Source organism: Patiria miniata, unplaced genomic scaffold, assembly GCF_015706575.1.
Source record: "Patiria miniata isolate m_02_andy unplaced genomic scaffold, ASM1570657v1 HiC_scaffold_18, whole genome shotgun sequence".
Classification (NCBI taxonomy): domain Eukaryota; kingdom Metazoa; phylum Echinodermata; class Asteroidea; order Valvatida; family Asterinidae; genus Patiria; species Patiria miniata.
The window spans coordinates 17,470,947-17,496,255 of NW_024037056.1; the positions used below are offsets into that span (position 1 = coordinate 17,470,947).

The 25,309-nt window shown below is 41.9% G+C and overlaps 3 protein-coding genes across 3 annotated transcripts; all 3 read left to right on the forward strand.

Annotated features, from left to right (window-relative positions):
- Positions 1 to 15: 15 nt before the first annotated feature.
- On the forward strand, positions 16 to 1,917 carry LOC119725199 (cathepsin B-like). The gene is made up of 4 exons (XM_038196560.1): positions 16 to 165; positions 460 to 605; positions 954 to 1,166; positions 1,795 to 1,917. Exons 2-4 carry the CDS (start codon positions 468 to 470, stop codon positions 1,915 to 1,917), a joined length of 474 nt encoding a protein of 157 aa, XP_038052488.1. The 5' UTR covers positions 16 to 165; positions 460 to 467.
- On the forward strand, positions 1,803 to 15,210 carry LOC119724960 (cathepsin B-like). Its single transcript, XM_038196297.1, has 11 exons — positions 1,803 to 1,913; positions 2,729 to 2,958; positions 3,360 to 3,473; positions 4,097 to 4,225; positions 6,148 to 6,293; positions 6,886 to 7,095; positions 7,619 to 7,743; positions 8,338 to 8,567; positions 9,121 to 9,237; positions 14,128 to 14,256; positions 14,752 to 15,210. Exons 3-11 carry the CDS (start codon positions 3,410 to 3,412, stop codon positions 14,826 to 14,828), a joined length of 1,227 nt encoding a protein of 408 aa, XP_038052225.1. The 5' UTR covers positions 1,803 to 1,913; positions 2,729 to 2,958; positions 3,360 to 3,409; the 3' UTR covers positions 14,829 to 15,210.
- Positions 15,211 to 17,361: 2,151 nt separating this feature from the next.
- On the forward strand, positions 17,362 to 24,281 carry LOC119724961 (solute carrier organic anion transporter family member 4A1-like). The gene is made up of 10 exons (XM_038196299.1): positions 17,362 to 17,794; positions 18,297 to 18,759; positions 19,168 to 19,261; positions 19,615 to 19,736; positions 20,643 to 20,903; positions 21,183 to 21,381; positions 21,646 to 21,793; positions 22,223 to 22,401; positions 22,768 to 22,832; positions 23,012 to 24,281. Exons 1-10 carry the CDS (start codon positions 17,534 to 17,536, stop codon positions 23,392 to 23,394), a joined length of 2,175 nt encoding a protein of 724 aa, XP_038052227.1. The 5' UTR covers positions 17,362 to 17,533; the 3' UTR covers positions 23,395 to 24,281.
- The last annotated feature ends 1,028 nt before the right edge of the window (positions 24,282 to 25,309 follow it).

Here is a 25,309-nt window from a genome sequence, read left to right on the forward strand (position 1 = left end):
GGGTTGAGGGTCGGTTTGAAGTCTATATAACCAGGTACCGTCTGTGGCTGTGCTGTTGGCGTACTGCGGCGAACTCAGCTCTCCATTACGGCAAGTTGCTCAAACTCAACGCAGGCTCTGTGCATTACTCTGAGTTGACAAGTGATTTTAAGGGAAACGGAAAAGGTGAGCTTATTGTTTTGGATAAGATATTAATCCCGTTTTTTACGGTCAAAATAACACTAAATTGACATGGGAGAGCGGGCATGCAATGTAAGCCCATAAAACGCTGATCTTCGAAGATTCTTATTTAGGTTCATGAAGGTAATTTAGGTTAAGAAGTTAGCCTATACGTGTATATGAAAACAATACTTAGTGGAGGTGTTAAGTTTGGTGTTGTCAATTGCAAGTTAGTTCCTACCCAGTGACATTATCAGAAAAAAAATCTGCCCTTGTTAAGTTTCATTAATATTCTCCCAGATTTCAGCATGAAGCTCCTGCTTGCAGTCTTTCTCGGCTTGCTGGCCGCGGTGTCGTCTTCTCCAGTGAAGTCGCTCGAGCGAGACTTTGTCGTGTATTCCTCGGACCTCGTCAAGAAAATCAATTCCATGAATACAACATGGAAGGTAAAACCTTACTAAGTTTTCCCGGCCAATTTCCTAAAATATTCATTCACATCTGAAAATCGGTCATTCGTTTCATTTCACGCGTTTCATTTTGGCTACCATAGCATTCGATTTCATTTCTGTTCAATCAATAATTAAGTGATTGAGCAGCACCTTTCGTTTATGTCCATTCACATTCGTTTACAAGACTTTTTTTTTGCTTTTAGAGGACAATTTCAAACATTTACCATTCTATTTCACTTGTCACTAGCACGAGGGTTTCCTATTTATTAACCCTCAGTCAAATTAGCTGTACCTGAAATCAATTTAGAAAAACATCTTATACACCTCATTTTCTTTGTTGTACAGGCTGGACCCAACTTTGCCGGTGAGACTGCTGCGTCGGTTCTGGATCGGCTCAGCACACCAGGGTTGTCACTGGAGAAAGCCCCCAAAGCCCACTTACAAGTCACGCACGGTAGAGCTGGTGCACCGCCTGCAGAATTCGACGCTCGTACTCAGTGGCCACACTGCCCGTCCATCGGTCGCGTCCCTTCCCAAGGCCGCTGCAGTGCAGCCTTTGTAAGGGCTATGAAATGTTTGTTTGTTGTTTAACACCAATTATACACGTACATATTTACATTTTTGGTCGATGCATATTTCAGCGTCATATGCATAAGTTGATGTGACGTACTGCGCAATAAACGGTTCCTAGGTGTTGGCTGAGTTGACGTGATTCGACATTATCAGCCAATAGGGATCAGTAATGTCGCACTTCGTTCACTTGCAGTTTGTATTGGTCTGTATGTTCCTTTATTGCACCTTGAACATATTAAGTTATATTGTCAAGAGTCGGACCTTTTTTTATCAGGGTAGCCCGTTCACATAAGAGTGAAAAGGATTCCCTCAAAAATGTCTGCCACTATTTTATATAATATTTCGTACTCTGCTCAAAACCGCCCATCGCTAAGATCATGCTATCAGAGTCAATACGTTACAACATCACAACACACAATCCACTCTGATAAAAGCGGATATTTTTAAGCTAACTGATCACAAAGTTTTGATAAAATCTATTTGAATAAAAAAGCTAAAGAGGTACTTCCTTTTTATATCATCGATCGTTCGATCTATCGATCCATCCATCAATGATCCATCTATCAACCAATCAATCCAACCTGTAATTATCAATGTTGCTTTGTTGTCGCAGGCGCACTCTGCTGTGGGTGCCATAACAGATCGGCACTGTATCACGTATCCAGGCTTACACTGGAATTTCTCTGCTGAGGACGCCCTGACCTGCATCACGCCGACTGTATTGAACAATGGGTGAGAGTCGATTAGTTTTCTCAAAAAGTAGACTGACCTTCCTTCAAAGGCGGATGGGTGGTGGGAGGAGGGCGTAAAGGGAACATGCTACCCCCTCCTCCACCTTAGTGCACTGTTGTTGTTTTTTTAATTACTTTATCAATTTCGGCGTTTCACAATGCAGTGCGCCACCAAGAGTTTGCCACGGAGAGTTAATTTTCCCCTGTGCATTGTGGGAAATCGTCGACAAATTCGCAGCGCGGGACATATGGAATTGTACATTTTTCCGGTCAGTAGGTTTGTAAGCGTTTAATTCGATATGCTATTTGTAAGGCGACAGAATATTAGTCTATGCCAAATTAGCTCAAGTTGTTTACTGACACTCATTCAAATGTTTGTCGACCGTAACTTGAAAAAATGGACTATCCACGGCAAACTCTTGGTGGTGCCGTGCATTGTAAATCGCCCGAATTTAACCCCGAAGAGGAGTGCAGACGACTGTTGTCCGATCCATACTACTAATCTCATCTCTCTATTGGGATTGATGAAAAAAATGGATGGGGAAAAAACAAAAACAAAAACAATAGGGAAAAGCGCCCCCATCGTCACACAAGGTACGAAACAAGTCTGGACAAAAACCACAGGAAAGGAACAAGACACAGAAAGGCATTTTTTATTGTACATTTGCATTAATTTTTTGTTTTGTTTGGGACTCGATACATAAAGAGTCGATTCAAACCTCGAAGCAGTGTTGGTGTTTGGATACTAATTCTGTAATGTGTTCAGACTTGCATTGCGTCATACTATAATAACGAAAGGCTTCATTTTGGTGGTAGTTGTGCAGGTGGCTACAGTGTACTCTCTTGGCTGTACTGGGTCGACCAAGGACTGGTGAGCGGAGGCGGGTACCAGACTCCTAACGGATGCAGACCGTACCCCTACAAGCCCTGCGACCACTACGAAACGGGTACCTACGGCCCGTGCCAGGCTCGACCTGATTTAACATTCTGTAACAAAACCTGTGTGGCCGGCTACCCAGTGCCATATGAAGGGGACAAGAGAAAAGGTATATTCGCTGGCACCCGCGCGCGTCGCCATAGCCATGCGCGTCGGCAAAATGAAAAAGTTTTTTTTTTCAATGAAAGATGATGTCTCAAAACCGCCAAACTCACTGGTTTTACTGGAATCCTGCTGCTGCACATTATTTTAACTTGTTTTTAGATGGGGGTCATGATCGAGAATAAGCTTTATGTGGTCTCTCTGGTCTCCCATAATATTTGCAGTCATAAGCCGACATTTGAAGCAAAAAAAAAATTAAAAAAAAAGGCCGCGTCGCTGCACCACTTTTTGGGCAAGCTCCATACCAGAAACCGGAGACCACTTTTTTGCCTAATATAATGCCGAAACAGCCATGTGTTCGTCCACAAACATAACTCTTGTCTGTTGGCCTCTATCTGAATCCTGCAGGTGCAACCGTTTATTCACCATATCAAGAGACGGGTATTCAGAGTGACATCATGGAGTACGGCCCTGTGAGTGCCGATATGACCCTCTACCAAGATCTCCTGACCTACCGATCAGGTACGTACGCTTTTGCGCCACCAAGAGTTTGCCACGGAGAGTTCATTGTTTTGTCCAATGCATTGTGGGAGATAATTCATACATTCGCAGCGCGGGACATTTGAAATTGTTAGTTTTTCCGTTCAAGTAGTTTCGTAATCGTATGATTCGAGTATAAAAATTTCTTTTCTTTTTATCAATATGATACTTTGTTTTTGCAAGGCGGCAGAATGATATGTCCCAATCTATAACAGATTAGCGATGTGGCGGCGATGCAGCTTTAATATTTGTACACGATAAGCGGCCACAACTTGGTGGAAATGCTCAGTACACCGATCCCAACATTAATACATTTGTACCGTAATTCACCAAAAATAGCTTTGCACAGTTTTGGGACTCTAGGCACTTTTTGGGACTAAGCATTCGACTCCGGTAGAGTCGAGTCTTTTGACAAGGGATTCGATTCCAGTCAGTTACCCGTTGGGAAAACAATTGTGATTCTAGTCAGACTCGAGTCGAGTCATCGACTCGAGTCATGACGACTCTGACATTAATACAAGGAGTGAGTTGATGTTGTTGTTTAAGTTGTTATTATTAATACCGTTATAATATTGTCTGTACTTGTTTTTACTCGGCACCAAAAGGTGTGTATCAGCATAAGACTGATCAATCGATTGGCCTTCTTGCGGTCAAGATCATAGGTTGGGGTGTGGAGAACAATCAGAAATATTGGCTGTGCGTTAACTCCTGGAACTCGGAGTGGGGCGACAAAGGTAACGTTCAAGGCGTTCGTTGTCATAATACGCAGTTACTGGTGAAGTCATACTTTGTATGACGTCACCTGCGAATTCGAACCTACCCCTTCCCCCTCCCACTGCATCATAATGAGATTGCCTGGCCTATGATGTATCTCATGTCCTTATGCAAACATCAGCAGGGAACCAGAATTTAAAAAAACAACGAATCAACTCGATTTGTTTTTGATATTTGTCAAAATTGTACCTTTTTTGTTTGCTATTCAGTGTACCTTTGATGGCGTTTAATAATTTGTGCGAAATTGCTGAGCGCTACCAAATGATCCAATAAAATGCTTTATTAGAACATTCCCTGATTTGTTTATTTTTAACTGAATAAATTATATGTACGTGTAACTTGTTTCCATTTTATTCCACGTTAATTATTTGTTGATGTGATTATTTTCTTTCAACAGGAATGTTCAAGATTCTTCGCGGGACAGATGAGTGTAATTTGGAATCTAATGTGCATGCCGGCAAGATATATGCTTAACAGCTTCCATTTAGTTTTAGTGGCAAACATAAATACAATATTAAAGGATGTATCAAAAGACAATACTCTAACGAAATATTTTGTAAATCGAAAATGCCGTTCCTTTTTTTTCACGAATAATTTGTTTCGACTGTATTCTTTGATTTTAACTAATGAATACTTTATTAACTATGGTGTTATTGCTCCTTCATTTCTCTACTGAGTTGTTATTATAATGCGTCATTTATTAACAAGTGTCTCTGCGCAAAAAAAACCCAATTTGTATTGCCTTGTAACGACAGAGTTTTGAAAATGCCAGAGATAAATAAAGCAATTAATACATGTATTAGCAAAACCTATCCTTTTCTCTATTGTTTGTTAAGTTGTTAATTTGATTACATTTTTGTTGTTTTTCACCTTTTTTTTCCAAAGTTTATTGCTCCGTTATGAAAACTTATGATTTCCAATAATATTATTTCATTTTACTAAGAAACATATGTCTTTGCGATAAACCTATTTTGTATTCCTTGTAACATCATAGTTTGGGAAATGTCATGGATAAATACATTCTAACGTTTGATCAAAGTTATGTGAAAGGTTTATCGTTTTGCATATGTGTATGTTACGTTGTTAATTCGACAGTGGTTTGAGGTGTATTTTTTTTTGGGGGGGGAGGCTGTGATGGGGCGGGGCTGTGGTGGGGCGGGGCTGTGGTGGGGTGGGGCTGTAGAGGGTGGGGCTGCGACAGGGTGGTGGCTGTCATCATATTTCCTAGTTTTGTCATCTCAGTAGGCATGAAACAATGACGTCACGTTTTGTTTGCAAGTGCGTTTCTTATGGGTGCCTAGTGGGGACGCCATATTTGCCAAAAAAATGACACTAGCCCTTGTTTGCAACCGTCAGGCGAGCCATTGAACCATTTCTCGATAGCTTTATTGGTTACCTAGGAAATACTAGGGAGAAAATAAAGTTAAACCGCTGATACGAAATGGCCACGACTTGAGTTCGAGTAGGCATGCTGGTCTAATTGTTGTGCCGTTAGAGGGCGCACTTTGCGCGATCCACTATCGATCACTAGCGTCTTGAGCCAAGACTATCACAGGGTCGGTATTTGGTAGGTGTGGAAAGGTGGCATATTTGAAATATGGACTCGTTGACCTTTTGTGATCAGAAACGCCACTTAGATAACAATGGATGAGGATAATTATGAGCGCAGGTAGGATTGAGGTTAGGACTACGTTTAGATATAGGTGCTTGTGATAAATGTCAAGTGAACAAGCACAGATTGACCCGGCATGCTGGGTGAAGGGTCCAGATTCCAAATTAGTGCGTATTACAGTGTAGGACGTTTGTTATATTAAATCAGATGAAGACCTAATCGGTATTAATTATTCTGATCTTGTTGAGTGGGCTTTATTGTACCTCCCAGATTTCAGCATGAAGCTCCTGCTTGCAGTCTTTCTCGGCTTGCTAGCCGCGGTGTCGTCTTCTCCCGTGAAGTCGCTCGAGCAGAACTTTGTCGTGTATTCCGCGGAACTCGTGAAGAAAATCAATTCCATGAATACAACTTGGAAGGTAAAACCCTACTATTAACAAATAACCAGCACGTGTTTAACTATTCCACCTTTGTAACTGTTACAGCAACCTGCTACCTGTATAACTTACTACAATGTTCCATGCAAAACCGGTTTAAATCGTACTACAACCTGTGTAACTATTACTACAACCTCTGCAACTATAGACCGCTTGCAGACGCGTTCGATAATTGACGCGCTAAGGTGAGCGACGCCATGTTATGGGACAAAATGTGCGTGAATTGATATACGCCTGTCCCACAACATGGCGTCGCGCGCCTTCGCGCGTCGATTATCGAACGCGTCTGCAAGCGGTCTATTGTTTAAACATGGATAAGTATAACGGCATCCTGTGTAACTATTACTGCAACCTGTGTAACCAATGTAACCAGTGTAACTTTTACTGCTTCCTGTGTAACCACTGCAACAAGTGTTAAAAGTATTGCTATCTCTGTTGATGTGAGTGTAGCTATAATGCAACCTTAATATTTAATATTAATGTATAACTATACTATAGCCTACTGCAATCATAATTATTATAACAATCGTATTGTGGTATAATTTGAAAACTTGTTATTTATGTCATCCCTTAGGCTGGCCCCAACTTTGCCGGTGAGAATGCTGCATCGGTACTGGATCGGCTCAGCACACCAGGATTGTCACGGGAGAAAGCCCCCAAAGCCCCCATAATCACGCACGACAGAGCTGGTGCACCGCCTACAGAGTTCGACGCTCGTACTAAATGGCCAAACTGTCCGTCCATCGGTCGCGTCTATGACCAAGGCCGCTGCAATGCAGCATGGGTAGGGCCTATACCAAATTTAGTAGGAATAAAAATTCGCATTGCTCAAAGTGAGGAAAGTGCCATAACCAAGTACAAAAGGCATGGAAAGCAAATGATCATGTATGCCGTTAAAGTATGGCACTTTGGTACAGCCCAAACCGCCTCAGAGCTGTGTTATGGGTTTATCAGCGAGTAAATACAAGTGGGTTAATTCTTTAAGTCACTCATATTTCAAGAGATAAAGTGCAGAAAAGAAGAATCTATTGAAGATTGGCATCACGTGATCATGTACCGCAACATTTCCTTTGAATGTGACATGGCCTATAGATGTATGAAAACTTTGTCATTATACCAATTTGAGATCTACTTGCAGAACTGCAGTTTGCTTGCTTAAAACAGCAAACAATAAATTTAAAACGGGTAAAATAACATGTAAAAGATGCTTATATATGTTAGGATTGCAAGTTGGTATGACGTCAGAGGTGACACGCTCTCTAGAAAATCATGTGATGACCAATGCCACTGTGTTTCTTATACTATAGGCTTTGGCCGCTGTGGGAGCAATGAACGATCGACACTGTATTACGTATCCAGGCTTACATTGGAATTTCTCTGCTGAGGACGCCCTGACCTGCAACCCCCCCAACCAAGCTCTTGACAACAATGGGTAAAAAGAGAAACCAAATTGTTCATACCAGAAAACCAGAAGGTGTTAGCCTATTTGGAGATATGGCAGACGAAATAGGAGGGCGCTTTTTGATTTGAATAAACTAGGTTCTGGTATTTACCAATACCAATAGCGCCCTCCAGACCTGTTTGGCCCTCTGTACCTCAAAAAGCTAATGTCGTAATGGGTGCAAACAAGGGAATGAACTAGTTTTCCTCACTTCTAGCAATTGGGAATTATGCACTCGCATGTCCCAAAGGTTTTCAATGCATCTCATTGAATTTTGTCCATCGATTTCTTTTTGTCCCCCACATTTTAATTAATGCTTTTGGGGTAATCAAAATGACCTGTGAGTGAATTTTGCCGATTGTCATTTGACAAACAATCCTTCCAATCCCTTGTAAATTGAAGGCAATGTTAGTTCGAATTTCATTAAAAAATATATCAAAATCCTATTTCCAATATTGGATGCTTTATCTTATACCCACAAGTTGGGGGCAAACTCAGTATGCTAATTCTGCAATGTGCTGAAACTTACATTGCAACGCTTTCCACTATATAACATCGACCACTGTTTCATGTTATTGCTGTTAGTTGTGCTGCTGGCTTCACTTTATTCGCTTGGATGTACTGGGTCCAACAGGGACTGGTGAGTGGAGGCGGGTACCAGACTCCTAACGGATGCAGACCGTACCCCTACAAGCCCTGCGACCACTACGAAAAGGGTACCTACGGCCCGTGCCAGGCTAAACCCGATTCAACAGTATGTAACAAAACGTGTGTGGCCGGCTACCCAGTGCCATACGAAGCCGACAAGAGAAAAGGTATATTCGTTGTTACCACCTCTAGGGGGCGCTAATCCCCCTATTTTTGATAATATGCATCAAGCCCATAGAGCTGATCAAGCCTAAAAGTAAAAGGTCACGTGGAAAGTTTTCTAGATTCTCGCGAGGCCCAATAGACCATTTTCATGTTGCGGCCTTCTTTGTTGTTTTCCCATTACTAATCAACGTAACCAAAGCGAGGCTGGAAGGAAAATAGTCTGGTTCATTTTTGCACAAATAACATTATTCAGTGCTGTTATTGGATACAGGGAACGTGACTGAAATGATGGCAACATTATAAAAGTCTATTTCCTTAAGGTTATCTCCTGTCCTGCGTTTTCCACAGTGATTTCTAATAGTAACAACTCCCCATAATTTTATTTGGTATTCCACATGAGTAACACTTTCAAGTCCAGCTTGGACTCCGTGGGCGCATGCGCGTTCTTTTACTAAGATCGCGCAAGGCATGATGGGAACCCACACGACGCAGCAATATCGTACCCAAGGAAACGAGGTTGTTTCAAGTCTGTTGTTTTATTTCTGAATCCTGCAGGTTCATTATATTATAATGTTGGATATACTGAGGCAGATATTCAGAATGAGATCATGACCTATGGGCCCGCGTCTGTCGATATGGACCTCTATGAAGATTTGCTCACCTACCGATCAGGTACGCCTTGACAAGTGTCTTGCTGTGATCTTAAACATCGCCGTTTATGCTGGTCCAACAAGCATCAGCCTAGTTACCTCTCTGTACCTCATTGGCCGACTCACTGTCACTTGCGAACTGGGCAGTGATATCGTATAGGATTACTCCATGAATTGACTAAATCCAGCCTGAGTGTGTATACCTGTGCATGAGGAGATAATTATAGATCCGGACGGGACACACAACGTGCGCGTACACATCGTGCGCGTACAGGTTCGCGCCCGTATCCGGTTCGTTAGTGTTACGACAGTTCAGTTCAAACCACGCCCACTTGCCATAGCATTGGAACCAATGATCTCTGTCCGGTTCGTTAGTAAATACGTCATACACGCGCGCATCACTGATAACCAGCGCCTATTGGATAAACGCTGGAGGTGCGTTAGCTTCTGGTTCCAGCTATGCTCATAGATATAGAATAAAATGTATCTGGCTATGCTATATACACCGTGTGAAGTACGCATTGTTAAGTTCAGATGACGTCACACTAACGAACCGCATAGAGATCAGTGATTGGAGCCATTGGAGCCGTCATCTCAATTCAATCATACTTCACACGGTGGTGCACAAAACGCACAAAGCCCTACACTCTTCCATTCTTTCCATTGGGGGTACTTTTGCACGTAGCCCATACATGCAATGTCTCTGGATTTGATAGCGCCCTCAACCGGTATACACGGCTGTTCCAGCGCAAAATAATGGCGCCCTCTGTCGTTCTAATCGCGCCAATCGAAAATCTCCGTAAAATGACGTCACCGACACTCTTCGTGGGTCGGGCCAAGCGAGTTTCGTATCATGAATATTTATATCTGGGAATATTTGGAATGTCATTGGTAGATTAATCGGTCAAAGTTCAAAATGTTTCTTATTCAAAAGGTTGTTATTTTCCCCTTATTTCCATATATGAATATCAGCTCATGAATATTAAATTACTGAAAACGGCGTCCGTCAAAACTAGTGTTCGACCGAACTGATTATCGCGGTGTGCGGTCATGTGACAAATTTGTCACATTAAAAGGTGTTTTTCTCCAAACAAGAGGTTTTCCCCGATGTAAGGCCCACATCAACTTTGTTGTGGAGATACGTGCTGCATATGTGTCCGGTTTGAAGGTAAGGCCAGCGGTAGATTTGTTGATATTTAGGTGCAAAAAGTGACATATTTTCGTGTGTGCGCGGAATGCCAAACGGTCGAGTTGGTTGTAAAGCGTACATGGTACGCGCGTGTGTATCACGCATAGCCCAAGCGCTTGATGGTTTAGAGACAACTCGACCGTTTGCGTGTTCATGTATTTGTACGGGCACGCGTGCGGATCTAACCCGTACCTAGGTTCGTGCATGTGTGGACGAAGTTCCTCCATTGGCGTGATGCACATGTACATGACATGACATGTCGTGTATTGTGCTACAACTTTGTTATACATGGGAAAGATTTCCATACATAAATTACATCAACATGATCAACTAGGCCTTAATTGGAAGGTAAAAAAAAATGCTATTTGCACGATTCAGTATAAAATCAATAAAAACAATACGAACAGGTCATGACAACAGAGAGAGAAAAATGCCCCCCCCCCAAAAAAAATGAACATTTTCATAACAATTTGATTCTGACATGAACAGGATGAAAGTAGTTAACATGTCGGACTAAATCTTTTTTAATTGTACATGCCACCTTTCGTGTTCGCAGAACTTATTCTGGCATGTCTGACGTTGAATTTATTTCAGGCTTTGCATATTTATTCAGTAATGCTTAGCCAAATGCCAAATCCATTTTCATGTAAACACATTAGTGCCTCAGCTTCATGGGGACATGAAAAAAGTGGCAATTCTAAATTGAGGTGTTTTGTTTCTGTGTTATCCTGTACCATACAAATGGATCTTTTTTTTCTAGATCACCAACCTTCCCAAATTTTCCAGCCACTTTAGACTTTGCACAGGCCTTATTGTGCAGTGTGCACCCCCCCCCCCCCGATAAAGTAATGGTGTCATGATACATCATGTACATGTGACATGCACCACTGCTTTAGTGTTGGCGGTACATGTAGAACTTTGAATGTATGGCTACATTTCTCCCATGCCCCACCCCCACCCCACCCCCTAATAAAAGCAATTGTACATGTGATCCTGTTTTCTGAAAAAAAGCATTTTGTTATGATTTTTCAGGAAGTTTGCAGTATCATTCTTCTGACAAGAGGGTTTCTCGTATCTTCTGGAGCTCTGGTGAGATGGTGGTGTGATGAGCCGTTGACTCCTCGTGATGAGCCGTAGCGTACAGTGGAAGTGAATCTTTCATCCCACGTTTGTGCATGGAGGATCAGGATTACACAGACATGAGCATGTGTTGGGTGTATTTTTGGTAACTGAATGTGTGCAAAACTGTGTGATGCCATGTGCACTGCTAGATTTGAACAAACCCTGCACCGCCTTGATCCGACACATTAAGAACTTCTATTGTCTACTTGCCAAGGAATCACTCTGGAATTTAAGCTCAGGATTCACACGTCACAAATGATCACTCGCGATGGACTGGTTCTCGCTCCCATAATATCGGACATGTTTACATTTTAATGCCCATTTATGGCCATTGACTGGATCACCTCTGCACATGTGCAGTACAATTTTGTTTTTTGGAATATGATATTTACATTCTGATTTCTCGTGCATGGCCATCGCAAAACTGACTCGTACATGAACCATAAACAGTAGGCAAAATGGTCATGTCTCTACTGAAACTGCCTTAATGACAACATTGTTGCCACTTTGAATGGGCTGGATCCATGCTTACATTATCATTGTGATTTTGTACATAAGGGCAGAATTGCTACATAAAGGCTAATTTGTATACATTGGTAGGAATTCCTCCAGGACTACTGCGAACGACACTCCCAAGTGCCAAAATTATGAATTGAAATACAACTGGATATTAACTTTCACTGAAAATCAACTAATTGTTGACACTACTAAAATGCTATTATTACATTAGATATTTTTATCGGCGCTTTTTTTAAAGTAAGTCAATAGGCTACTAATAACAAGTTTTAAGTTGGCCTTCTTTTCCATACTTTAAAACAGATGAGACTTTTACGTGTACATTGTATGTGGATTGCTTTTTTAGGTGTACTGTGACCAATGGGAGACCAAAGGATTTCACTAAATTGGCCGCCAACTTAAATAATGAAATAAAGTAAAAAATAAATATTACCCTGCCAGTTTTTAAATCTAATATTCAATTGGAGTCTGCCTTTGCTTGTGCCACATGCAATGATTGGCTGCAGCCTCTACTATCTCTGGGGGAATGCGGCAATCTCTATATATGCTGTGTGATGTCATGTGGCCATAGATTTCAGCAACCTTGCTGGTTACTTTTGCTTCTTGGAAGGGTTCTGGACAGAACTGTTGTGCTGACCTGACTCGAAACTGTAACCGACCCAACCAAAAACCAACTTTGTGTTTGGTCGGGTCGGTTTGTCCGTCATTTCAATTGGGTTGGTTAGTTTTGTGTTTGAAAATTTGCGGATCGGGTCGGATCGGGTCAATTCAAAACCCGAAATAAACGGGGAAAAAAGATGGAAACAGTTTGGAAATTAACACAGCGCAGGATTTGGATTATATCTATAATGTTTCGCATCGGTTTGGCCTGTAGTGGACCCGACCCGAAGCAAAACACTACTGGACAGGGAGGTTTTCGAAGTTTTTGAGGTTTGGATGAAGCTAATCTGGGGCACTTGTGGACATATGCAGGACTGCATTTGCTCGAGTCTTCCTAATAGCCCGAACAGTCCTGAATCCTGGAATTTTAATACGCTCCCCCCCCCCCCCCCCCCCCCCCCCCCACCCAGGGAGTTAGGGTTAATGAAAAATGTTTGAAGTGATAAGTGTTGCACCCGTAGTGGTTTAACTTCATGAATATTGCTGTGCAAATAGGGGCAGGATATTGTTTCTTTTATGAAATTTTTAAACAATTTCAAGCAAACTTGGAGCATTACATTTGTTCATATAATCATAAGGCCGTCTGACCTACAGGAGTCTGATGTAGAAAGCTCATCCTGCCTAATATTATTGGTGTTCGTACACAATTATTTGTATTCTTAACATGCATGATCTGGCCGGAGTTCTGCTGAATATTTCCCCCACAAACCACCGGCCTGTGACTCTCAGCGCACGGTTTCGCTGCGCTGCAGTTCAGCGGGTAGGGCAGTGCGACAACGCCGTGTTAACGCCGCGCGTGCCCCGGTGGTGTGTGCATGCGTTCACGCCCTACAGCTATTGTGCCGTGTGATGTGCGTGTATACCGCACGGTGTTCGTGAAAAGTGGCTGTATTTTAACGGTTCTAAAAAAAAATCTACCGCTGGCCTTCGAATGAAACTTCATGAGTCATTTAAGATGGTCCTTATTTACAAGAAGTGACCAAGAAATATTTGGGGAAAACTTGGTATCAATAATAAAACGGGATTTTCGTCGGGGATTTTTAACAACTTCCAAAACAAACAGCGACAGAAAACCTTACGCACGAAGCGTAATCAAACCTGATTTTTACAGGTATTTTGAACTTTATGGGCCAGCTCAATCTCCCAATGTGTGGAAACTCACGTTATCTGTCAGAATTATAGTATGGCACCATAAGACATTGTGTGAGTCATGATTTAGGGGCAAGTTTGGGGCATGTTTTTCGTGTTCTGTTTTCGTGAAAATTTAGGACGCCATCTTGAATTTCCAAAATTGCATGACGTCATCACTTTGATACACTGGAGTAAACAAACGCTGTGCGGACAAAATTGCTCAAGTTAATTACGTTATGTCTATGGGATTGAAACGGCCGTGTATAACACTCCTTTTTTATCCTTCTCAAAAAGGTGTGTACCACCACAAGTCAAAAAATCTTCTAGGCAATCTTGCGGTCAAGGTTATCGGATGGGGCGTGGAGAACAATCAGAAATATTGGCTGTGTGTCAACTCTTGGAACTCTGAGTGGGGCGACAAAGGTAACGTAGAATATTTAGTTCATATTAAGGGAATAACAGGTGCACTTCGGAGGTGTTAAATAGTTTAAGATGCTGATAATAACCCGAGCCGATGGGGGAAACTAAGGGCACTTGGAATTCGTTGAGGGACGTGCCCCCTCCCAGCCCCAACATACACCCACATAAACGTTTGTTTATTGTGTAAATCGATGATTTTCATGTGTTCCTCTCCCCTTTTACTTTGTTTGTATTCTAACTTTTTCGCAACAGCTCTCATCGGTTTTGTACGAGTTTTCTAATCGAGGTCGTCCTCGATTTGGTTCCTGTCCTCGATATTATTCATGATTTTTAGGTATACAAATAACTCAATGCCTGAATGAAACAGTTGCTCAGACGTTGTTTAAGGATCGATCGTCTGGCCTACGCCTAAGTGATCTTCTGGTCAGGCAGCCAGAATATGTCAAATTTGTGTAACCTTATCTCCTTTTTATTTCACATTTAATCATTTTTCAACAGGAACGTTCAAGATCCTGCGCGGTACGTTTGAGTGTAATTTCGAAGTGAATGTGCGTGCAGGCCGGATGTACAAATAACAGCTTTGGAGGTGTTTCAGAATTCGATCGGCAGTATCACCACTAACAGTTTTTCGTTTAGATTTGTCTTTAGTAAACAGTAACAGAAGATGATACAAATACAAATAAATAATATTGTAGGGTTTTCAAAAAAAAGTTACACAAAAGTACCATAATTATCTTGTTTGAATCAATTAAACATGCGGCAGTTTATCCATTTCTATTGGTCGAGACCCTGTCACGTGGGTGGCCTTAAACACCTGTCAGCAATGTTTAAAGGGACACCGACTGCCCAATTAGCAATATTGTGCAATAAATCATGAATCACCATAGTTTGTTGATCAACCATAGTGTGAGTGCCCCGTTATTAAATCTAATGAGTTGCTGTAATAACATGAGGTTAATTTTGCTGTAATAACATGAGGTTAATTTTGACCAATGTCATTGCAATAAACCTATTTTGTATTGCGTTGTGACGACAGAGTTTGGAAATGCCATGGATAAATAAATTCCAACGCCAGTGATAACAGTTATTTGAAAAACCTACCATTTTGTTATGTTGTTTGTCGGTTTGTTACATGTGTTTTTCGACTGTCATTTTAAGTGGTTTATTCTTGGGGCGTCGGGGGTTGTCTCATTCCAATAGGCTTCAACAATGACGTCATGGTTTGTTTACATACTATGTGAGTTTTCTTATGGTAGACAAATGGGTATGACGGCCATCAAGCTCCCATGGGAACATGTCTGTACACAACTCAAACTTCTTCTGATTGTAATAAGATCAGGGTGACCTTTGCACAAAAACAAGATAGCTCAAATACTAAACCAACATTGATGAGGCGAGGTGATTATCGAGCATGATAAGGGATTTAGAAGGACTCTTTATTTGCGGAACATATCAAAGTTAAAAATATTATTGTGGTATCAGGCAGTGTATTTCAACCACACCCCCGTCCCCCCCCCCCCGAAAATAGAACAGTATTGTAGTCGAGTCCTTCACAAGTCCTTATACAAGACCATTCCAAGTCATCCAATCCCTAACCATGTCAAAAGCTATTCAAAATGAACTGGAGCGTACAGAAATCTTCGTCAGAGGCGGATCCGGGAGTTTGCAGGGGGTTTCAGGCCCGTCAGATTGTTTTAATGTTCGTTGTTGTCGTTCATCGGCATTACTCTTGATAAGATGTGTGTGAACTGACTAGTGATTTACTTGCAACCAAACTTGTATTTGACTTGTGATGAACCACAACATGGGGACAAGTGCGATAATTATAATGATGTTTACAACATGCACATTGCCCTAACTTTAGGCTTTTCTACTGTCGGGAAAAAAACCAGCATCTGGCTGTGGTAATCCAATCGGCGTATTTAGGTTAATATTTCTTGGGGACCTGGGGAGCACCAATTGGTTAAGTGGGCACTGTAAGCAACCGGTTAGTTGTGTTTGTGCAATTCAAGATTGAAAATGGGGGGGGGGGGGGACCGGGGGCACGGCCCCCCGCTGATAGGGGCACGTGCCGTCCCCCCCCCCTTCGGCCCCCTCCCGTAGTTACGCCACTGTGTACCACCCCCATCCCCCGCCACTGCACCATTCACCCACCTACTACCTACTACCACCAGTATCAACAAACCACCACAGCTACTACCGAAACCATCACTATACTGCCTGTTTCAATATTGACCTAAAATCAAATGCCACAATTTACTGTCCTTGATTAGTACGCAAACACTAGCGATAGTGCCAGAACGGTACGAGATACCGAACTTATAGTCCTTATATATAAGTGTTATATCACTGGGCTTGTTATTTATCAACGATGGGGCGTAGATTGCAACGAAGTAACGTAGGATCGTTAACCGCTTGTGCATTTGGGCCTTTTTTCGCTTATTAGCAAAAACATTGCTCACATCTTCAGTAGGGGGAAAAACTAACTTTTGAGGGGGAAAAAAGGGGGAAAAAAGTTTTCATAAATAGATTCTGTTGTTGACGCACCTCAAAGAGTGTGCCCAAAGGCATCCTATTTGGAAAGTATTTTTAATGTAAGTTGTCTTTCGAACGATATCATTCCGAGTGTGGGAGATTAATGTCACAGGTTATTTGATATCAGTGCTATATACCTTCAATTAGAGTATTAAGGTTTATGTCATTTAATGTCAATAATTTGCAAAATTGTTTCAATTGCAAACGATCTCATGTGTTTCCTACCTCCATGCTCTGTGAAAGTAGGGTTGATGAGTAATTGGTGTTCTTCATCTAGTATGACATTTTTTGACGAAACGATTTGATGTTTCTAGCTGTAGGCCATGGATTCGTTTTGTATCGTAACTTTGGTGTTCACGCCCGTGTCACCGTTGTAAGCGAGAACGAGACGATGCTTTGGGCAGGTCCCTTTTTGGTCATCTTTTCAAAAGCAAAGATTGTCTGTAATGTGAACTATTGTCAACCAACAACGCACGATTTGATCATGTGATAAAAGCAAATAAGCAATCATTCTGTTTCTGTTAGCATTAGGCTTAGAGCTATTTACTCATTACGTAATATCTGAGATACGCCTCCATCCTTGTCCACTAATAAGTCCTCATGAGTTCGGGTTGTTTTGCAGTCGTACTGGTACTTGTGGAGTCTTGCAGATTCCTATTTGCCGTTACTCTTTTGTTATAGTGGCGTACAAGGACACAATTCAGAAGTAGGCCTACCGAAAATATTAATTAGTTTACAAGTCACAATGCCTCCTAACGATGATGGCCTTATCACGGCCGCTGAAGGGATGCAGATCGAAAACGGCAATGGGAAAATTCAGGTGGAACCGAACGCCAACGGGAAGGGATGTGACATCGGCGAAACATCGGATCAGGAGAAGGCGGAGGGAGACCCGGAGGGGAGCGAGTATCGCTACGGTTGGTGCGGCTGGGCTCCGCGATGGATGCAGAGGTTCAACAAGGCCTCGTGGCTGCTAGCTATCCTGTGCGGATTCTCCACTGCACAGGTAATCAAAATGCGATCTAGGAACTTTGGTAAACTCTTGACCTATAAATAAAAGTTTCTCGTCAAATGATGATGAGAACATCTCACGAAACATCTTGATCCTGGTTCCCTGCTAGTTTGTCAAAAATATTATCAAAAAGCTTACTTGAATCAAAGATTGTACTAGGTACTAAACACCCTGTGAAATTATTCCGTCAGGGCTGCTGTCATCTATAAACAAAATACTATACAACATAAGGAAATGCAGGTGATTTCCGAAATGAAGAGTAATATTTACAAAATCGTGTTTCGTGATCAAACTGTTGTGAAAGATTTTTCACTTTTTCTCGAAAAGTGTAATATCCACTGAGCTGAAACGTCAACAGGTTAGGTTTTGGAATATTCTTTTAGGGGTTTTGAGTGGTGTTATTATTGGAAACAAACGAACAAAATGCATAAGTGCAAATGAACCTTTATGCCATTAAAGGTCGGATGTTTAAGAGGATTTAATTTGTTTCTTATAGGGTCTGGTCATCAATGGCTACATCAACACTGGAATAGGCACCATAGAGCGCCGCTTCGAACTCAGCAGTAAAGCTTCTGGCTTCATCGTAAGCATGTACGACATCACATGCGCCCTCCTCGTCCTATTCGTGACGTACATCGGTGGGCGTGGCCACAAACCAAAATGGCTGACGTGGGGACTGGTCATCATGGGTACTGGCTCGGTCATATTCGCGTTACCTCACTTCACCACGGAGTTGTACCAGCCGGTGGTTGGCTCAGACTCCATCCTCTGCAGGAATGGAACCTCGGGGGAACCACAGTGCAGTGAGGACACGGGTGGCGAGTCCAGTCTCTCCAATTACTTCTACGTGTTCCTGGTGGCCCAGGTGTTTCATGGGGTGGGCGCCCTTCCGCTGTACACGCTCGGTGTCACTTTGCTGGACGAAAGCGTGACGACAAAGCAGACAGGGCTGTATCTGGGTAAGTAAGGTTCTTTATTCTAGTGTTTGCATAGCTTTTTAAAAAATGCCAAAGTAAAAATTACCGCTAATACTACCAATGCACATGTCGTAGATTTATAGAAGAGATTTGCATAGACTTGTACTGTATGAAATATTTGCATAATCTAGATTTAACTCGTAATGGCAAAATAGTCGTCAGACTGACAGCATTTTTTTTCATGATGACTAATTTATCTTGTTAGGATGACGAACTCAAACCCATGACTTTGGTAAGTTGACGGGTTTTTTTAGACGCCCTGTAAATCTCTTCAGCTGAACAAGTTTTCGTTTCCAGTGTGGTAATTGGAAATTGATCCAAATTTATCCTCTTATTAAGTCCTTAGTTTTTTTTATAGCAGCATCATGATAATCTGTGTTGTTTTGGCAGCTTGGTTCTACGGTTTCTCCGCACTCGGTCCAGCTCTTGGTCTCGTCTCGGGTGGCGTGTTCCTAGGTATCTACACCGATCTACAAGCTGACAAGTACGTACACCATTTTGTTCAAGGTCCTTTTTTTTGGGTGTGTCTGGCACGTTCAGTTATAGCCTCCAAGGCTGCTATTTGAGCTCTCGACAAAACTTATTTTTAACATGATATTTCTTTTTCATCTCAGGTTTGCATGGTTTTTGACGATCTTTTTTTGTGTTTTAATGCTTTTGTCTTTAAGCTTTGTCTCTACACGTTCTAATAGCCTGCATTGGTTGTGCATCTCCAATGAACTTCGTTTGCTAGCTCTAGTTGTTAAAGTATCCCTTGCAGTTTTCGAGAAAGTTGTACGCTCTAATCCTCATTTGCTGCGTACATAATTCGGTTTTCTATGTGTTTTTTATACGCAGTGTTAATGTGACATCCTCGGACCCAGCCTGGGTAGGCGCCTGGTGGATCGGCTTCGTCATCGGTGCCATCCTCTCCTTCATCGTCGCCCTCCCAATGAGCGGCTTCCCAACAGAATTACCCAGTAAGCAATACAAATATTTTTAAATGAATTATAATATAGATTTTACCGGGAATTTTAAAACATTTTTCATTCAAATTCACCAACTCTAACATTCAATTTCATCCGAGAAAAGTTTCATACGCTTTGAACAAAACCAATTATTTTATTTTATTTTATTTTATTTATTTTATGTCTTTCTGGTAATGAAACCAAGGATTCCTCAAAAGTGCCCTAGGCACTGTAGCTCGAAAGCCTGACGAAACCTATAGAGAGTAGACAATGAGAAGCAGTTACAGTTTTAGAGGTGGGAGGAAAACCCCAGAAGAATATTCTGGGGAAAACCCACAGAATCAGGTAGGGACTGAAAACCCAATCCACATGTTGGCCCAGGCGGGATTCGAACCTGGGTAACAGCGGTGGAAGGCGAGAAAAGTACTGCTACGCCAACCTGACTCCCCCTGTCATTTACCAATCAGTTTCAAAGTTTGGTCACCCTCTTCAGTCACCGGGCAGGGAATAATCGTCATAACAGATGAAATTCGTCTCAGCTGTTGCCGAATGGCAGCATTCAGAAATCGAATTTGCCTTATATAAATCAGTTATAGACGAATTTGATTTCTGAATAACAAGGTTTGGCTCACATTGTTTGAATTTGCTTGAACTGAATTTGAAATTGTCTGACACTGACAAACTCAAACATTGGAAGTGTCCGTAGACAATGGAAAAGTACTCGCTGGCATAATTTGGCCAGTAAGGCTGTAAGTTTCAGCTGAGTATCTGTAGCCATGCTAACGCACGCGCGTATGCTGGTTCGAGTGCCAAAGCTCCCAATACCGGATATAATTTGTCTTGTTGCATTAGGGAAACAAAATCCAAGTCCAGTCTTGGACTAAGACATGGTTCAAAACAAAATGTCTTCTGTTCCAGCCACCGCTAAAATCCGAGCTGAGAAGGAGTCCCAGGCACACATCGCCGGTCACGAGGAGGAAGTCACACGGCCCAATTTTGGCGCCAAGTTGGCCGACATCCCGAAGGCAGTCAAGTTCCTCTTCATCAACCCGACCTTTGTCTGTGTCAGCTTGGCGGCCAGCGCTGAGAGTCTGGTCATCAGCGGCTTCGCTACCTTCTCGCCCAAGATTCTCGGCATTCAGTATGGCCTGGCGCCCGGTGTGTCCGCTGCCATTGTCGGTAAGGTTGCAGACCTGTAATGTGTGCCATTGACATGTTATGATAAGTGCCCTTGCTGGACACGCCATCCAAAATAATGTCGGCCTTGGCAGGATTCGGAGCCAGGCCAAGGAAGTGAAATTAAGGGAGGGCAAGGATGCACCGCTACGGTATCGTGGATAAAAATTTGCTATTGATTACATTTCTCATTCAGTGTCTTGCTTGTTTATATATAATTCGTACCTTATATGCCAATTATGTAATCGTGCTGACTACACGACGACTGTTTTGCGTTCGTAGGTATTTTCGCTGTGCCGGCGGCTGTTGGATCTACATTTCTCGGCGGGTGGTTGATCAAGCGATTCGATCTGAAAATACGGGGAATGCTGCGACTAAGCATTGTCAGCGTCGTCATAGTCATCGTGTTTGCATTTGTCTTATTGCTGACCTGTCCACAGGAAATAGTCGCCGGGATCAACACCAATTATTATGCAAATGAGTAAGTTTATATAATTAACCAGAACCTCCCCTTAGAGTTTTCAAACTGACTGCTGTTGAACCACTATATGCTACTTGTGCTATAAATAGTTGAATGTTGTATCTGTATGTGCATTGTTTTCGCCGTATATTATTTCTTCTGGTCACTTGTATTGTAGCAAAACCGAACCGACATTTAACACTGGTTTCTGTTATAGAAACACTGACACGGATCTTCAAACGTCTTCGGAAATTAATGCAATTCTTTTTGTCGGTGTTCGTACAGATCTGCCGTCCAGGAAACGTTCCAATCTCCATGCAACGCCGACTGTGGATGCGACGAAACGGCAGACTACAATCCAGTGTGCGGAGACAACAACCTGCAGTACTTCGACCCTTGCCACGCCGGCTGCAAGTCATTCTCGGAAGATGGGGTGAGTGTCAACATTAATTCAATAGGTCATATTGTTGATCTGTAACTCACGTCACGGTTCATTTAACCGGAAGAGGGCGTGACCTGGGTCTAGATGACTTGTGATGGACTTGTGACAGAAAGTGATGGACTTGTGATGACTTGTGATGGGCGTGGGATGGACTTTTGACGGACTTCTTACGGACTTCTGATAGATTTGGGATGACTTGTGATTCAACACAAGTACATCATCGGCAACATGGGAAAAAGTGAAAGAAGAAGAGGAAGAGAAGAAAGGAAATGACGAGCACGCTGGAGGACAACAGGGAAGATGGATACATTAATACAGAGACAAGAGAACACTGACAATATTGAGGAAAGGATATCCTATACTATGGTCTGCTACATCCTTACTACAACTATGGCCATATTTTTTGTCTCTTTACTGCAGGTGTTTTCAGAATGCAGCTGTTTGGGGATAGGTAACTGGACCGAGTCATCTCTCCAGGTCACCACGGGACAGTGCCCCGTGGACTGCGGCGTCGTCTTGCCGCTCTTCCTGGTCGGATATTTCATCACAATGTTCTTCAACTTCATGCCAGGGATACCTGCGACGAACACGTGTTTAAGGTAAATTGCATAGTTTGCTCATAGAAGAGCGTCCGTTACTTCAATCGATTCTTACGTTGTTCACGAGAAACCTGGAGTCATCTCCGGCTTAGTATCTGTCTCCGACCCAATCTTGACAAGAATCCCACTATTGCTACCGCTAGGTCAAACCTAAGGACGGTACACTAACAATGGGCCTCTTATGACCAACAAGTTGTGCCTCTTATATAGCAGGAAATGGATCACTATTGTACTGGAGTCCGTCAAGTGACGTCGGCGGACTAAACTTATGAAGCCGAAAAGGGAGACAAAACCAAGACATACCCTGTTCTGATTTAACGAGTGCACTTGTGTGTTAATTCGATTCGATTCTCTTATTTATCTTAGATGCGTTCCTGAAACGCAACGGTCCTTTGCCCTGGGAGTACAATGGCTCTTTGCTCGTGTTTTAGGTGAGTCTTCAAATCTTCTCATTCATCTGTTATAAATCGAATCTTGTGTAAAGGGCTATAGTCGACGTGATATCTCCCTTCGGATGTTTCATCAACCTTATTCTTCAGATGTAGATACAGAAACAATGTTCAAAACCATTTCAATGCTTGACACGATGCTTTTCGTTGTTTGTTGGTAGGCTCAGTACCAGGCCCTCTACTGTTCGGCAGCGTTCTAGACTCCAGCTGTCTCCTGTGGCAGGACGACTGCGGCACTCGAGGTGCGTGTTGGTTATACGACCGCCAGATGCTGGCCTGGAAGCTCCTGGCCATCGGCGTGGGTTTCAAAGCGGTCAGTCTCCTCTTTTTCACGCTGTCCCTCATCTTCTACAGGTCGGCCCACGACGGTGACGAAAGTGACGATGAAAAGGCGATGGCAGATCCGGGAGAAGTCGAGGTGAGCCTTGACGAGAAGGGTGAAAAGGAGCTTTATAGGCGGCTGGACTCGTCCAGCAGTACGGCAGATATCGTCCAGAATGCCGTGTACGGAGAGACTGCTGAGGAGGGTGAGATAGCGGAATAATCCAAGACCCGTTGGAATGTCTGGATTGCACTGTTGTAGCACATCTCGCCATGTTTAAAAAAATCCGGAGGCTCATAGACCATTGCGCGCTATAAACACATTGGAAGCTACGCGCTGGTTTCGAATCTGTTTATTCGGAACCAATCGAAATTGAGAACAGCTAATTAAGGAAATCCCTGTTACGTTAACCAGAAATCCGTCGTCTCGGATTCCGACATTGAGCTACTCAGGAATATTAAAGGTCACACCTACGTATCATTACGTTAAAATGAATATGTACATTGTTTTAAAATCCCAAGTATCAAACACGGAATTTTAAGGTTGCAGCAGGGTCCTTCATCTTTTTTATGCTTTATCATGGTCATTTTCTAACGGAATTTGATCTATTAGTAACGTGACTTTTAACAGTGGGCCTTTATTATTTGTGCTCGTACTCCCAGTAAAATTCCGTGATATTTAGCAAAAACATTATACATTGTACAAGTTTTAAATAACCAGAAGGACACACTGTAGCCTATTACAATGATATCTGTTAATATTGGCTCGTGAATACATAAATAATTACTGTAAATATACAAACAAACTAAATTGTTGTGAATAGAAAGACGATAGTTTTCTCACATATCGCTAACTTTTGTACATAAAAGTGATCCATAAAAAGAGGAATATCAGACTGCGAAGAAAATGTTTTTAAGAAATTCGATTCCAGTTGGATCGTCATCAATTGTTAATTATCCGAGCAGCCTTGTAATTTTGTCGAGGTTTATGTAAATGAAATACAATATTATTGACATTTGTTATATCGCATGCGTAAAATTCTATGATGTGTTGTAACTATAAGAATACTTTCTATATTAAAAGATGAATAATAAAAGTATCACAATATATACTCGAAGCTTAAGCTTGTCCTGACTTTTTCAACCTGAAATCTTTATTTTAAAATGAAACATTCTATTCGATTGTATTATATTTTTTTGTATAATTTATTTGAAGTAGATGTACATTTGTCTAAACTACATCCCTCCCGCAACTATTGTCCTGTTTACAAGGGAACAAAAAGTGTGGATTATTGTTAATGCTTTGAGCTATGAGATGAATTCGATCCATTGTTCAGCATTGGCTAGCTATGTAAAAGCTTTACTCCCGGTCCTTAATTATGCGCTTATACCTTTATTGGATCTTATGCTAATCCTCTGCATAGGTGCATAACTTGTGTTCCATTCATCACGATGCAGAGTACATTTAACCTAGAAATGCTGTACGTAAGAGTCATACATGCATGCAGACGCCATTGGTGGGTTGTAGTGCGTATACATCATCTCTGTTACCTCTCGAATCCAAATGGAGTTATACGTTACAGCTACGCAAATGTATTGAATTAAAAACACTATTAAAATAGTATCGATGCGAGCGTACGGGATTGAGGATTTTTAAGACCAACCACAAGGAAGAGTGGTGAGCAGCTCATTTTGTGGAACCATTTTCATTGTCCTCTCAAATGAAGACCGCTGACCATGATATTTGTTTGGAGTACACATCGAAATATCTAACTCACCACTGGGAATTCTTTCGTTTGGATCAAATAAGACATTGGAATATCATCTGAGAAGACTGATGGGTAAGTTTCTGGCAATCGTTTTGATTATTCAGTTGTTTATCCATTCTCTGTAACTGTCAATGAATAATTGTCCTTTATCTTAAATAACAGAAAAAAATAATAATACAACTGAAAGTATTAGGTCAAGATTAGACATGAGCGTAAAAAAAAAATTAAAAGCGAAAAAGTGAAATTCAGTGAAAATCATTACAAAGCTAAAGATAAAGCAAATACGATTAAAATTAAGTCTCATCGCCTTTCAATTTACTTAGTAAAAAGTAGATAATAAGCAGGACAAGTCCCTTTTTAACTAGTAGA